At 36.9% G+C, this 16,705-nt stretch overlaps 1 protein-coding gene across 1 annotated transcript in view; it reads right to left on the bottom strand.

Annotated features, from left to right (window-relative positions):
- CACNA2D3 (calcium voltage-gated channel auxiliary subunit alpha2delta 3) overlaps positions 1–16,705 on the bottom strand; it is a 479,329-nt gene that overhangs the window by 30,320 nt on the left and 432,304 nt on the right. Inside the window, exons 30-31 of the mRNA XM_049826767.1 lie at positions 11,245–11,307; positions 7,346–7,416 (exon numbers count right to left, since the gene is read on the bottom strand). Coding sequence (XP_049682724.1) covers positions 7,346–7,416; positions 11,245–11,307 — 134 coding nt within the window. The remainder of the gene's footprint in view (positions 1–7,345; positions 7,417–11,244; positions 11,308–16,705) is intronic.

The raw sequence follows: 16,705 nt of genomic DNA, 5'->3' as shown, positions 1-16,705 counted from the left end.
TGATAAGCACACGGACAAGGGCAGTTTACAGATGTTAATGTGATCTCTACAGGGTAGTCAAGGAATTCTGTGTGGATGAAATGGTCCCATCCTGCTTCATTCAATATCTAGTGTTACAAGTAGAATAGCATTCAGGTTCATCTTTATTCTTTCTAAGTGGCTTTTCAATATAGTAAGTCTGGTGACTGGTTGTTTGGTCTTTGGAAGTGCAGTCGATTTCTCAACTTTCAATTTCATACCGCAGAACGGCTTGGTCAACCTGTGGACTTCATCGTTCTGCTAAGAAGTGTTAATCAAATACTATTTTAGTGTGCCATGTGGAACATCTGTTATAATTTGAACTTCACTTCAATATATTGGAAAAAGCCTTCCCCCCCCTCAATATTTGTACTTGTATTACATTTCTTAAGTAATTATTACATTATAATAGATGTAATATTATCAATAAATGTCATTAAAAGTTTCAAAACATCATTAAAAGATTGAAATATGTACTCACGCAAATAATCAGAAATATAATTAACATTGCACGCTGACATGCTAGATTTTTTTTTAGTAGATTGTCTTATTGTATTGTAGGGAGTATACAACAATCTAAGATTGTACTATGAGCAAGGGGAACAAAGATATTAAAATGTATGTAGTTTCAAAAAAAGGTCATTTAACAGGGAAAGAAATACTAAACTTTAGAGTGATGGCAGAAGGGAAGAGTTGTAATAAGCAACCTCAAAACCATTGTGGAACTGCAAAATTGTTGTTTGGAAATGCTCGAACATCCTCTGTGGATGTTATTATAATGAGTTTAATTTTAGCAAATATATTTGAAGGGGTTTCCAGTGTGAAGTTTCTGGTTCAGGAACAAACTAGAAAACAGATAATGTATCCAGGTTAAAAAAACCAAAGAAGCAAATCCTTAGAAAGGTACATGGCAGACAGATTTCTTAACAAAAGCCTGGAATGAGTTTTGTTTTTTGAACAACGTATTCCTATCACAGTCGCTGTCGAAGTGGGCAAGTTCAACACCTATCTGAAAGTTTCTAAAGATTCAAACAACTATAACAAAGGATGTGCAAAATATGCCAGCGAAAGCGTTATTGAGAAATGATCATAAAAGATCTGATTCTTCCACGCTAAAAACAAATAGGAATTTTGCAACACACGTCAAAGATCAGTGGATGAAGCCCGTAACAACGTTGAAATCTGAACACTGCAACACAGTGAATCAATTCTGGATTCTCTGCCACTATGAATGGTACTAGAGCTCAGTATAAATGCGTTCCAAGACATTCACAAATTCAAATCCAGTTTTGTTTTGGTTTTAGTCTTGTAAATGTAACAGGAAGGTAAAAGCCTTCCAGCCCTGTTCCTTATAAAAGCTACTGTAGTATTTGTAATCAAAACAGTGGCCTAAGACACTGCGGTGCTTCTGTGTTCAGGTGTCATTTCCAGAGTGTTATTTTATTGCCAACATCTTTCTGAGATTTTAGAAACTAAGCTTTCTTCTCACTCAGACAGACTGAACTCAGTGCTGCAGAACGAAAGGCTTCCAGATTACCCTTTCTGAAGTGATTGTATCTCAGTTTTAAATAACTGTTTGCAGCTAACCGTATCCTGTTCAACTGACTATAGTTAATGAACATAACTTCCTGCTTCCCACGATCTAATTTTAAGTCCATCTAGATGCCCAGATCCATGCTACGTATTACAGAACCTCACAGGAGAGCTTTGCCCTTGCTACAGATAACATGCTTGAGACTGTCGGACATCACCATGCTGTTAACTGCCCATATTTCCACACCTGGTCACTGAAGTCTACAGAGCAATTGTTTTCAACATCAGTCATAGGACAAACATGGACTAGGTGCAATCACCTTTAACTACTGGAAAATAACTTACCAAAAACTAAATGTGCACCTCCATTGTATATAACTTCAGGGGCCAAATACATTTCAGTGAAAACCTTTTTATTGTCAATTTCCTGATATAGTAAATTCCAGTCTTGTACTTTGCAATGTACTTACAATTGAGTATGAACCTGGTTCGAGAAAATTAAATTTCTAAGACCTACCAGAAGCACAGGCTATATTAACAGATGTACTCTATTACTTTCAGCTAGATTTTCAGCACACCTATGGATTTCTACTTGGGAGTGTAAAATACCATCACGGACAATTATAACAGCTGAACGATCTCAATGCATAAAATTTCAAATGTTTTGCCACCAGCTCAAGATTTGGGGGGTTTCATATCATGTATAGGAAAAAATTAGCTTTTCACCGTGGAAGAAAATGTCAAGTCCATAGAAAAAAAGGAAGAAGTGCTCCAAAGTACCAAGCAAAGGAAGCCAATAGCACAGGAAGCCCTAATTATTGACGCTATGCTTTACTCAGTAGTCTACATAAAACTTAATGGTGACTACAGCTCACTGGTGGTGGAAGGATGTTCATTAACTCAGACACAAGACATGCAGCTGTCTGGCATTCTCGCAAGGAGGGGAAGGAGGGACAATGTTGAATGGTATGAAGAGGAAACTGCTTTCTAGAGAGGGTCCTTGTGGGGACGTAGCAGGGCACTGTAAGAAATCCCGTACTGTTGCTGCTCTGGCTCTCGCATCTTCATTGACGGACAGATTATTAGTGTCCAGAAGCTGTCAGTCTAATACCTTTCAGCACCAAGAAAATCAATGAAAAGCATAAAAATAAATTACAGCATTCTGACAAAACAAACTTGTCATCACATATCTTTGCCTTTATTGTTCTGCTATTCCCAATTGTCAAGGTGCTCCAAAGCATAACATGTATAAAAAGCACAACTCAACCTGTACTTCCAGTATACAGAATGACAACTCATTTACATTGCACACATGTCTGTGTTTCTCCTTAAGTGGGTAAAATGATTCCCATATACTAATACACTGCATTAAATCAGTGGTAATATCTATAGAGATATAAACTCTAACAATGCCCAAACTCAGTTTTAAGACATTAATTTTAGATGTCATAAGGACAAAATGTGAGCAGAAAACATACCACACAGCAGTGCGGGAGTTTCAGAGCACAGGTACCAGATGCACATCTGGTAAAAGCAGCAAAAAAAAAAAAAAAAAAAAAAAAAAAAAAAAAATCAGAACAGGGATCTTCTTGTTGGTAATGACAAGGGGGAAGTGACAGATATTCTTTGGTCCTTTTGTACCTACTTGGAAACCTGTACTAGACAGTCTGCTATATTGTTGCCTTTCTGACAGCTGTTTTGTTGGTGAAAATGGAATGTCATTCTTCAGGGCAGTACAATTACAGATTATTCATTTAGAAATTGAAGATCAAGGGTGCAGGCATCATACATGCTCTGCAGTGCACATGATGATAATATAGAAGATAATTATTGGAAATAGTCTGCTCATTTTCCTACCTTGAATGTCTTCTGCCTGCCCATACAAAAAATGCCTATTCATCTACCTGACTATTTTTTGTGGTATTCATGTCATAAATGTAAGGTATATTTTGAGCTTACTTTTTCTTTTACTAAATAAATCATCATTAAAGATAGGGAATTTTTTTATAATATAGAAACCGCTACATTGAAGAACTGCTACATCACAGTTGCATTTGTCCAACACCAAATCCACTAACTCCAATTTGAATTGGTCCTTCAGTCTAACACTGATCTTCTCCAAAGTATACATCTACATTCAGAAACACTGACAAATTAATAGAAGGTCAAATCGATGACTGTAAAAATCAACGTGAAAATAAGCACAAATTTTAAATATAGGTGTCCATTCAACACCTTCATCAAAAATTTACAAATATCTTATTGAAATGAATGCTTAAATAAGAAAGAGTGGCCTAAACTAAACAGAAAAATATCCTTCATTTGGAGGCTGATCTGCCTCAGTGGAAATCAGCAACCTGTTGGTGAGCAACTAGTTACTCTTTTCATGATTTGGCTTTAGGAATGTTCTGCTCTTTGCAGGTATCTTGGTAAAGAGTTCTGAATTTTTTTACAATCTTATAACCTGGAGGCAAAACACTTGCTAGGTTTTGCTTATAAAGCAAATCAAGACAGAGAGATGAAAGTCTGCCTCTATGTGCATGCATTTGGAGAACAGAGGTGAAGGATTTGGACTGTACTGTGCTGTAAGGGCACAGAGAGTAGCCATTCTTCACTAAGAAGCATGTAAGTAAAGGTAAAGGAACAGAGCCAGAAAAACTGAGAAACAAGAGAAGCTCTGAGAGCAACAAGAACTTATTTGAGCGAGCCTTAGCACCTGGGAAAGCTGGAATTCAGGGGTGCACCATTTCAGTCATATATCCTGACAACAAGATTAAATACCAAAGCATAGATTCTTCTTCAGAGGCCAAGAGGATGCCTGGTGGAAACAGAACTGTTAAGAGGAAATGATGCTGTTTCCATATTTGTCTTATAGAATTGCTTAGTTTTCCTCCTACTGGAAAGGATGAAAAGGTTTTGAAGTCAAGAGATATATGATTTTCTCTTACAGATTTATTAAGTTCATTTCTTTGGGGATCTCATTGCTCTGATAGCCCTTAATTTTTCTGATATTAATGTGGGGGGTTTTTAGATTTTCATGCTTTGAGCAGTTGAATCTATTTTTTTCACTGTTTTTATGTAAACGAAGTGCTGAGGAAACTATAAAGAAACTTTTTTCCAACTTCTCTGAAGCAGATACTTTTCCATAAGCACATACTAATTTATTTAATAATAGATTGAAATGATATTCAAATTATTTAACCGTGTGCAATATTCAGGGTATAAGATAAACATCGTTTTGCTAAATTAAATCACACAACATGTCACGTTGCTGTGGAGGCACTGATATAATTTTTCTCCCTAAACATAAAACCCATAAACTAAGAAAATATACATACATACATATGCACACATTATTCAAAAGAAGTACTGAATTTAAAGAAATTGAGGAGGGAAGGCGGTATTAAAGTTCACTTTAAAAAATAAACAGCAAACACAAAAATTGAATTTGATCCTGCTGCAGGTTGAAAAGAAATATAGTCAGCAGCAAACAACCCCCTTTTGTTTAACACTTCCAGCTCAATCCTAAAAAGAACTTCTCTATCCCTCCAAATTAGCGGTAGTTGAGAGAACGCACAAGGGTTATTTCATTCCTTTTGTGGACAGAGAGCCTGAAAGCTGGCATGAATCAGTGAGGTGGTAGTGCAGATCTGCGCTGCCGCTCAGATTAGTGGTGCAAAAGGGAGAAAGGACTCCCATCCCCGTGGTGACTGGGGATGTTAGGAAACTCTTCTACAGGGAAGCTCAGGCCCTGTAGAACCTTCTACTTCTAAACTAAATGAAAAAGGAGCAAGACCGGATCAAACAGGGCAAAGCTATGCAACTCACCTGCTGGACAGTAAATGCCACGTAAGAAGCAAATTGCAAGAAAGGTTGGCTCTGGATATTATCAGAGTAAAAGGCTAAAGAACAGAGCTTGCTCTCCGTGGTAAGAGCAGCAATCACCAGTATAATGCATGCAACATCTATATTGTGCTCTCTGGGAAATGGTACTGGCAGTAGATTTTTCCACTGCATTATTCAGTCCTTTTTTTCTTTACTTCTTATTCCTTATAAATAAATTTTGGAAAAGCAAAACACAACCCCACCCAAACAAATTAGTAATCTTAAAAATACGGTAAATGTGTCTGACTATTTTTTACGAGAGCTAGCAAAGATTTCTTCTTCATATTGCTGGACTAATTTATTTTAAAGGCCTCATCTAGGACAGCTCAAAGACAGTTTTTGTTTTGTTTTGTTGTTGCTGCACAGAACTATCTGCTGTACAGCAGGAAAAGCAGGTGGCTCATTTAGTGCAATTACACCACTTTGATTCTCTCCCATTTTTAATTGATTGCCAATGGCCAGTTTATTGTGTTTAAATAATCGGCTCATTGTGTTAACATTTTTTTTAGCGTACAGCTCAGTTGCACTGAGCTAGTGGCTTCATTATCTGTAACTGCCTCAGAGCTGAAGACCAGCAAAATCATAAGCCAATGATGCACGTCAAATCGGCGCCCGCCGCAGTTTAGATGGAATACTCGAGCCACGCAGTCTTTGTTTTCTCAATGGTGGTGCATACTACCATCGATATTCTGTTTGAAATGCTTTGCTAGGCAGGACAAAACAAATTGGGACAAATTAAAGCATTATCCCTTGATTTTGACTGTATGGTTTTGTTTGCATTAAATAAAATGCTTCATCTCTTGTATAAACAGATCTTTTTTTTTTTTTCATCGGAGAACCCAGTCTACAAATATGTATTACTTCATTTCCTTTTACAGCATATGTTAAGAATGTAGTGCTAAACACAAAAAGGTTGCCACCCTCAGAAAACTAGGATTTGGGATGATTCAGTGAGTGCTAGATCTTTCCATTTCAGGTCAGTCATTTACTGGGAGTGGTACTCAGCTATAATGCCCAGAGGCAGCATGGAAAGCTTTCTGCCTTTAAGAGAGCTGGTTTACCAAGGAAGCACACAAACCATCTGTTTTGGGAGGCTCTCTATACATCCTCACATGTAATAACTAAATTCAGTGGTTGATGTGATCAGTGATGTGTCATTTTTTTATACTAGAAATGCATAGGAAAATAAAAGGGAAAAGTGTAATATGTATGGTCGGCACTCCTCTCATGCTGTAAGAGGTCAAAGGGGTAAGGAACACTTCTTAGACCATGTGAAAGCCATGAAGACTCCAGTGTTGAGTTACAGGTTAAAGGGAAAAGTTCTTTCTTACTTCCCCAGGACGCATAATTTATTTCAAAGGACAACACATAAAATCACTATTAGTTTTTATTGTCATCACGATAGTAAGACCAGGTCAACAGTCACAACAATGTGCAAAGGTGAATTAGCACGTGAATGAAAATGATTTACTGGCAGAACACTCCTCCCCTTTAACAGTAGGGCATTTTGCACTACCTAGTTTGAGCAATCTCCAACTTTTCACAGGTCAAAATGTTTAATGTTGCATCAATGATCTGCTTTAGAGCCATTTAAAACTGTTCGGTAGTACATATGGCCCAATCCTTTTTCCGCTTGAGCACAGCAGGAACAGGAGAGGCGCACAGCTTTAGCATCGTAGGCAAATAAACTGTTCTTTTTAACAAGAAACACACCGTAGGCTGTCTCCAATACTCTTAAAATTCAATGTGCATGGCATCGAGTTACATTTCAGATCATATGGAAAAGAGGTATAAATGAGAATCCAGCTACACTGCCAGTCTTGGCCTTCTTTTACATGACTTTGGGTTAGTTTTACTTCATTTTGTTGTTACAACATTTTTTGAGAGAGAAAGTTGAATTAATTCTTACCTTTTAAAGGAGCCCATTGTTAGTAACTTGTTCATCACAGCCCCTTCAACCTCCCCAAAAAAGTAACCAGTCTGTAAGGGGAAAATGCAAGAAATTACCAGAAGCACAGGTAAATGCAAAACAATGCTGGATGCAATTTAAACTGGCATATTCTAGGATCTGACAAGAGTGGCTTTGGCAGTTACATAGATAGGTTTTCAGGACTACTGCTACATAAAAACTGAAGAGGACTTCACAGTCGTGGCAAGTTACAGGGATTACATTATTACCCCTGAGCAGATGCGAGAGCTTAAACAATATATTGAGGTACATTATATAACATCTAATATCAGAAATAAAAGCCATCCAAACCTAAAGCTTGTAAAGAAAACACACTAATCTGATCACAAACCCTTGTGATTAAAATGTTACTCAAAAAAAGATATAAACAGGTTGTGAGAGGATTTCATAAACAGTCATTAAAAAGCATTGTTTATAATTCCTGCATGACCTGTTTAAGGAGCTGGAACAGTACATTTCATCAATCCTATAAATTTTAACTCCATTCAGAGTCATTTCATACTTAAAACCACTCAGCCTGATGAATTACTCATTTTGTCCTTGTTCAGTAGATGTGGACTAATAAAAATAAATCTCTGTTGAGAAAAACAAACATTCGTCTTACAAATTTGGTATGTAACGCGGAAGTGACTCCATCATCCACAGCCATTCATATGACAGTGGAAAATCTTGCATGCACAGCATTTTTCTAGTTTGGGAAGACATTTTTTATTTTAGACCCTCAATTCCCAGAAGGATTGGGTATGTTCTCTGCATTGTTTAAAGGGAGAAATCCCACAATTTATGGGGGGGGCGGGAAAGGGCACTACACTCTCAAATTGCATGGATTCCATAGGTTTTGTATGAACTAAACCCCAATTCCATTACAAGGAACTTAGCTGACCTCAAGTATGCACCTGGGAGTTCGCAGGCAGAAAAGTTACAGCCCTAGCCAAAAAAAAGGCATTCCTCCACCTAAAAAGCAAGTATTGCCTTTTTTTTTTTTTTTTTTTTTTTTTACTCAGGGGAAACTTGGAACATTTTCCAAAACATGCGGGTGTGTAAAGTCTCGTAAAGTCTCCTAGAAACAAGAGGAACATTTGTAGCTTATGTGACTAAAAAAACTACCTTCAATAGCCCTAGCTGACTGATGAAGAAAGATTATCCTAACTATTGAAGAGGCAGCCAATGTCAAAAAACCTAAACCATAAATGAGTAGTATAACCTTAGATAGTAATAAACCTGATTTATCAAGTTGTGCTTCAGTCTTATAAAGACATTTCAGTGACAGTTCTCTCCACAAAAGCTCCATTTGTAAATGCTAGTTCTCACACAAAGCAGTAACACACAGATTATCATTAATTTTTAATATATCAGGATTTAATTGCAATTCAGATGAAGAATTGCGCTGCCTCCAAACCAGATTCTTAGAGCAGTTCATACCATTTTTAGAAAAAAAGTGCTGAAGCAACCCCAGACAGGTAACTGATAATGTGTCATCCCACTTCCCTACTCCTTCTCTGTCCACAATAAATACAGAGTATATACATACACACGCACATATAAAAATAAACCTACACTATTGTAACTATCATAATGTTAGTAGAGCATTATAGAAACACAGAGACAACTTTACTGTCCATTTTAGTCTTAGATCCATCATAAATAAAAAAACGAGGCCATAACACATTTCTAGCCTAGTTCTGGTCCAACAGTTGTCCACGCTATATTCTTCAAAGGAATATGTAATGGCTAGTATCAAGTAACCTACCAAAGCAAAAATCTCTTCCTATTCATATTTATTGGCTATAGCCAACTATCAACTAGCAAATCAGTTACACAAGCCACAATTCAGTACCTGTGAATAACAACTACTGGGGGAATAATGAGACAAAAATGTTTAAATGTATCAAGATTATTTCTACAACGAGTGTTTTTCCTAGGTCATTGCTCAACTAAGTAGAAAATACAGATTTGACAGAGAGATACAAGGGAAAAAAACCCAAAGAGCTGCCTCTAACATAATGCAGTTAATATTTAAGCAAAGTTACATCTTTAGTTCATATTATTTTTTAGGTACGTCCTGGAATTATATTCAGAAGATGCTTGGCATTCTCAAGGGACGGAAGCAATAAATTTAATAAAGTAAAACAAATAATCAATTTCAGTGCTCAGTTTTGCATATCAGAAAACACATCATGAAGAATGACTATTGCATGACACAGTACAACATGCTTAACAGTTAATGCTTTAGTACACTTTGGAAGGATAATAGTTTCAGAAAATTTGTATTTCCCTTGTTTATTACATGCCAATAGACTTTTTGAAGTCTCAACAAAAATGGAGCAAGAGAGAGAGGGATCATGAGGAAACACGCAATTAATTTTGCACTATGCAAAGGTGAATAATATCTGTATCTTTTTACTTGGCTTCTTTTCTGCCATTCACTTCGAGTTCTTCATCTCCTCTCCAGTCACTCTTCCAGGTTAGCCAGAGCTCTTTCTGATAGCTGTTTCTCAGTAACCAAGCTAGTCATAACAATTTTAATTCACCTGAGGGTTAAGTAGGAATGTGGATATTCCTATTCACAATCCCAGCTGTCCTGGTTTCAGCTGGGATAGAGCTAACTGTCTTCCTAGTAGCTGGTACAGTGCTATGTTTTGAGTTCAGCATGCGAAGAATGTTGATAACACACTGATGTTTTCAGTTGTTGCTCAGTATTGTTTAGACTAAAGCCAAGGATTTTCCAGCTTCTCATGCCCAGCCAGGGCACAAGAAGTTGGCACAGGACACAGCCAGGGCACCTGACCCAAACTGGCCAACGGTGTATTCCATACCATGGGACGGCCCATCTAGTTTAGGAACTGGGAAGTGGGGGGGGGGGGGGGGGGGGGGCAGGGAATCGCTGCTCGGGGACTGGCGGGGTGTCGGTCGGCGGGTGGTGAGCTATTGCCCTGCGCATCATTTGTACATTCCAATCCTTTTATTACTACTGTTGTCATTTTATTAGTATTATCATTATTAGTTTCTTCTCTTCTGTTCTATTAAACCGTTCTTATCTCAACCCAGGAGTTTTACTTTTTTTCCCCGATTTCCTCCCCCATCCCACTGGACGGGGGGGAGTGAGTGAGCAGCTGCGTGGTGCTTAGTTGCTGGCTGGGGTTAAACCACGACACCAACACATAAAAGAAATTCAGCTTCAGATAATTCTGGCATAATTAGGGCACGATGCCAGCAGTTTTCAGGCAAAACTAAATGAGAATAGTGATGGTTCCTTCAGAAATAAGGTTTGCAGGATTGAGCGATTATACATTCATTTTTCAATAATTTTCCATGAAGACAAAGCAAATTAATGTTTTGAATGATCTTCTCATTAATCATGATCCTTGTCCTCTCTGTTGTGATGCTGAGTGCTTAGTTTTAATCCTTCAATGACTGTAATCCACTTCAGAAAACAAACTCCTCAGCTAACAGCTCTGTAAAATTTCATTATCTCCAGTTGGAATGTAAAAGCTCTGTGTCCCCAGCGTCCTCCCTCCCTCCCTCCCCAACATTTCCTTGTGGCAAAAATGCCACAGAGAATCTTTTTTTCTTGGGGTAAAAATGTCTTATGGAAGACAGACACTACTGCAGCAAAAAAGCCCTTTAAGAGAACATTTGTGAGTTTAAGAGCAGACCCTGCCCCTATGGGAGACAGAAACTGAGCTCCTGTGAGAAACAACTTGTAGTCTTTGTTGAAGGAATTTTTTTAATTTTATGTTACTAATTCCTTAACATTTTAAGATAATGGCCTATTTAAAACACAAGTAATTTATATGAATGTGTTACATGAGAAGACTGAATAAAAACCTTTCACTTACCTGTCTATAGTCTTCAGACACTAAAATAAACCCATTGTTATCTATTAGGTAACAGTTGATTGCCTGAAAAATAATAAGATACAGTTTTATTTTTTTATTTTAGGTTACAGCAATAAGTTAATTACTTTAATTCCAAGTGACTTCTAAATGGGTAAAACCTTCAAGTTGTTATAATGGCTTACATAACTTCTAAATGAATGTAGCCTCAATTTATGCGATGTTATCTGCTTTAATTTTTATGCATTAGTTTCATGCAAAACAAAACAAAGGTATACAGAAAGGGAGGACATAAATAATTATAAACAAACACAAAAAGAACAAGAATGGTGTTTTTATAGTCCATTCTTGAAAGTTTTCCTTATAACTAAGTTTGCAAAGGCATAGAACTTTGTTGCTCCTGATGGCTTCTCCTGTGTTTGGAGAAAAACATCAGCACAATGTCATTACCCTAATGATGTATTAGTGAAAACACAGTGTCAGCCTGGAGGACCAACAGGGGACCAGGTAGTATTTTTTAATTTGTTCATTGGGGGATGGGACCAGAAACTTCTGTAAAAGAGGCCCCACAGGTCTCCTAAAGCTTTTCAAATTGTGTTTTTAATTGGGAACTGGATTTAGAGGTAGGACTGTTAGCTTTTCGTAGGTCAGACGTATAAACTGCATAAAACAAGGTAAACCCAAATCAGTGCTTCCCTCTATACATGCATGCACTATTTTAACCTGAAGTGAATTACTTGCTACAAGCAGAGCTTTAATTACTGTGCTTCGGAGTTTAAACATAAGTTTCAACACAAACCTTGATATAGCTCAGTTTCTCTTCAGTATTGCCAAATACCTACCTCAGCGTTAAATCTTTAATGTATTTCTATTGTTGGTCTAAATCAGCAAATATTTTGTCACTGTTTCTTGAATTTTCTGTGACATTTGTGTAAAAAAAAAAAAAAAAAAAAAAAAAAGTAGTATGGCTTCCAATACAGGAATCATCATGGCTTTGCTTTTAATTCAAAACCTTTCCTGCTGCAAATGGGCTGCACAGAGACATGAAAAAATATGCTTTCTGCTACACTCTGTACATGCAGCAAAATCTCTCTGCTGTTTTAGAGAGGAAAGCAGTTCCATGCAGTAGTAGTTGTGCAAGACGCTGTGAAAATGCACTCTGATTTTTCAAGAGATGCTCAGATGTGTCTGAATCTCATTCTTGCCACACATTAGTACTGTTCTGTGGGGCTGAAGAAGAGGAGAGATTTGCAGAAATGCTGGCTTGAAGTTTAGTTTTTAAAAAAGCAAAGAAGCCCAAATCAGTTTGGAATGAACGTGATTCCCTAATGCAAACACAGGATATTCATTCTAATAGGGGAACCTAAGCTACATACACCCCCAGTAACAGAAAATCTGTCAAAAAGGAAGTTGAAACAACCCAATTCCAACCTTTGATCTGCTAGAAGGCCAAAAATTGGCAAATGCAATGTGAAAAGCTGATGATGCTGGCAAAGAATCGAGTAGAGCTAATGCATTCAGAAGAGGCAGCTACTTAACCTCAATGGTGTGTGAAGGGTGGAATTTCAGAAGTAGACTGTAACACCAGAACACTGCTCTCCCCAAAGTCAATCATAAACCTCCCACTAACTTTATTAGGAGAGGAGCTAAGTCAACAAAGAGCTCTTTTGAGGATACATATTTGCAGTCCTCATGCATGAAAGATTAATCTAAAGATAGTGCTTTAGAAACAATATTTCTCCACAGTACGGAAAATAAATAAAAGTAGTTATGCTGGACAAGAAAGAGTGTAGGCTTAATTTCATAGTTTATGGATTACAAACAGTTGGGAAAACACTGGCTCGATTCGAGAATTAGTGGCCATGTCTCAAATCTCTAAGCCATAATCATTCACTACCATTGTTCAGAATTTAGAAAGACACTCATGTTTTAGCATGATTACCAGAAACAGGCATAAGGCAGTAAGTGGAATCTGTATCTTTTGGGAGGAATGTGAAGATAAGAAGGTTTCTATTTCAATCCATTTTAGAAACATCAACAAGGGAAAAATATTCATTCAGGACCATTCATTCACCTGCTTGCCAGCAAGATAAATAACTTTCAGTATTCATCACCGCATTAAAGAAACAGTCTGTAACTTAAATTTAGCACTGGCAAAGGACAGTGGGGTGCATTTACTTGTCTAATACATTAGCAAATCTCAAACAGAAGATTTCAGATACAAGATTAATGCATGGGATAATAGCATTTGCATAGACTAGAGCTGTATGAAAGAGGTTTGATTCACAATGTTTCCCAGGTATTGGAAGCGAACTATTCATGGGTTTGCCCAAAGGTTCAAGTTCAGTGAACTTCAGATTTCAAGGGGAACGTTCCATAGGTGGAGAGTCCCTGAGCTTATAAAATAGAGTAGGCATGAAGTCCAGAACAAACACAGAAAGAATGTTGACTGAGGTCTGAGAACACATTTGAATTACACTAACTTTGATCAAGTTCAAGTGTATTTTTCACAGCTCCAATATACAACAACAGTAACGGAAATAATATGGGTTAAAAAACCAAAAATGAAAACGAAAGAAAACAGAACATTAAAATAAAATGTGAGGCATCAGGAAAACAAGAAATGAACAAATAGGAAGGAAGGAAGGATTTCTAATTAATGGAATGTCTGTGTTTTAAAATAAAAGTACCACACAAACTCATCAACTAAGTCTCTGTATGGCTATTGTGCCATTCTATTTGCATTAATGTCTTAGTACTTTTAAATGCTTTAATTTATACCAAAACAATTCAGTAGATATTTTCTTGCCATTGAGAAAAGATGGCTGTGAAAGTTAACAGACTCAACAGAGGAGATGTGATATTCGTTTGAGTCCTATCAACAGTACATTTTGTCATTAAAAAAAGTTTGGAATCTCTAAATCACCTAGGTTCACTCTATTACTAAATTTCTCCATATGCTTACATGGCTCCTGCTGGTGTCAAGTGGAAATAGCTGAAAGGACTTTAAACTGCTCGTGTTTTCTTTGCATATAAATGTACTAGCAAAAGAAGTTCTGCATGAATATTTAGCAAAGTATATGGCTCTTCTTATTAATTGCCAATGCAATAAAAAAGAAAAGAGTAGATTGTTTCTGGCTGTGCCCTCTTGGAATCTTTAGTTGTGTGTACTTGCTTAGCAAGTAGACAAAAAATATTTTTGCCGTAACAAAAATATGCTTGTCTTGATGAAGTAGTTGGACGCTTTGCAGCAGGAGCATGTTTTACACAAGAAATTATGTAATATTACTATTCTATCACAAAGGCTATGGCAAATCAAGGAAGTAATCTCTGCCCAGTTTTTAATCCCCTAAGCACGGTGGTTTAGGGTAAACAAGAAGGAGATTTTTTTACAGCACTCTAACTTCAGCCAGACTACCTGCAGTTATAGTTCTCAAGCTGGTTGGCTATGACTGGAAATCCATTGAAGAAAATATTTAAAACTGCTGGAAACAATTCAAGGTAAAGCTTGCACATTAAGTCTATAGCAAGCTACAGTAAAGCAAGGCCACAAAACTCACGTAATTAACAGTTCTACAGATCTTCTTTTTCAATAGATGTCTGATCACTCTTAGGAGAATGGGGTAACAAACATTATGAGCTCAGCTTAAAATTGGTTAATATGCAAATGACATCCTGGAATTTGGGTCAAGCAAGCACTTTCACCCACACCTGGGTGGAATCTGCTTTGCTTTTCATTGCTTCATATTTGGAAAAGTTTACTTAATGATTAAAATGATACAAGCTCTAAACAGAAGAGTCTGTAAGTTGTTATAGGTAGAAATGCAAAAGATATGTAGACATATGGTCCATTTCATTGCCAAAGATGGCATGATCATCAGGCCTTTGTGTTTTGGCTTACTGCGAATTTTATTTTCTATTATTTATTGCTATCTCTATCCTCCAACTGTTAGAACCCAGGGTCCTAGTAGATGAATTATAGTTTGTTGTAAGTTTTGCTGATTTGGTATGCTACAAGAGTTAGTGTTCCACTCTTATAACTGCTGATGTTTTAAGTTCTGCCTTTCTCCCTGGAATGGTTTTTGTGATCTGAATCTCATATTAAGCAGACATATATTTAAAAAAATTTTTGCGCTGCACCTATGTCCTGGACTCGCTTTTCAATAAAGCACATTTCAATGTCACAGCGTGTGAGGTTGGGAAGTAGCATCCTAGAAGTGAGATTGCTAAGATTGATGATGTACCTTTTAAACTTTTTATAAATTAATTTACACAAAAGTGATAAAAAAATAAAAATAACATTTTCTGCCTTAAACAACTAAATATCCAATACAATAATGGCACATGTTAGAAAGCACTCCTCAAACACATTCGTGAACTTTTTTTTTTACCACCGTTATTTAATTTTGAATTACCTATCCTCAGGAAAGCCCAACTCCACTAACTTTCGCTACAGGAAACATCACACAGTACTTCATGTAACCATTCTTCTTTATTTTTTTATGTCCTGAACAGCCCTGAACAAACTTAGTGCTACACAACAGCGAGCACACTCCACACGAACTAACAATTGTATAGGCAGGAAAACAGTCAGGGCAGCCAGTCAGGTGGTGGAAGATGTGGAGATTTCATTGAAGATACATTAACAGAGGGCAAGCAGCACCTCTGTGGTAAGAAGTGGGAGTCTATTTCGAATGCTGGGACAGTCAGAAAGAGACCTGTAAAGTGAGACTATAAGAAAGATAAGAAAAGAACAGAGAAAGAGAAATACAGACCTATGGTATACCACAAATAATATACATGAGTTCCTATTGTAAAAAGTAGTGACACAAACTTGTGAGAACTTGAAGATATTCAGAAGAAATGGCTTCAGAGAAAAGAGATGAGAAGGCACTTTTTAAACATCAGAGTTTGCAATGGTGGGGGTAACTGCTCAGTTTTTCATGGTTTGCTGGGAGTACCATATGTTATGCTTTCCTGAAAAGGTTGTAAAAACTAAGGCTGCATTGACTGCTGACTTTTGGCTATACAGATAGCAGCTTTCCTGAAAACAACTAAGCCCATATAAAAAAAACTGAATAAAACTGGATAAAAACTTTATAACTGTATAAAAAAATGTTATCCTACTTAAAAAAAAGATTGAAATAAACATTACACTAGCATGAGCTACAAACAGGCTCTTGCCTTTTATGTATGTTTTGCAATAGTTCTTTTGGCCACTGTATGAAAGTATCATACAAATACAGCCTACAGTTTTTATTTCTAGATGTATGAATTTACATTTTATCAGACTTAAATTCGTATACCTTGTTCAAGCACGGTTTATCAGGTGATCCAGATCTCCTCACACCATTCACTCAGTTTAGAGGTAACACACAGATGATATAACCAACTCTGATTTTATAGACTCTTGTATGCCTAATTCCTCCCCATATATCAATACAGTCTGTGCTTTATTAACCCC

The sequence above is a fragment of the Accipiter gentilis genome, chromosome 23 (assembly GCF_929443795.1).
Source record: "Accipiter gentilis chromosome 23, bAccGen1.1, whole genome shotgun sequence".
NCBI classification, from domain to species: Eukaryota; Metazoa; Chordata; class Aves; order Accipitriformes; family Accipitridae; genus Astur; species Astur gentilis.
The sequence above is the reverse complement of the archived record's forward strand: the minus strand, read 5'-3'. Positions and strand labels throughout refer to the sequence as shown.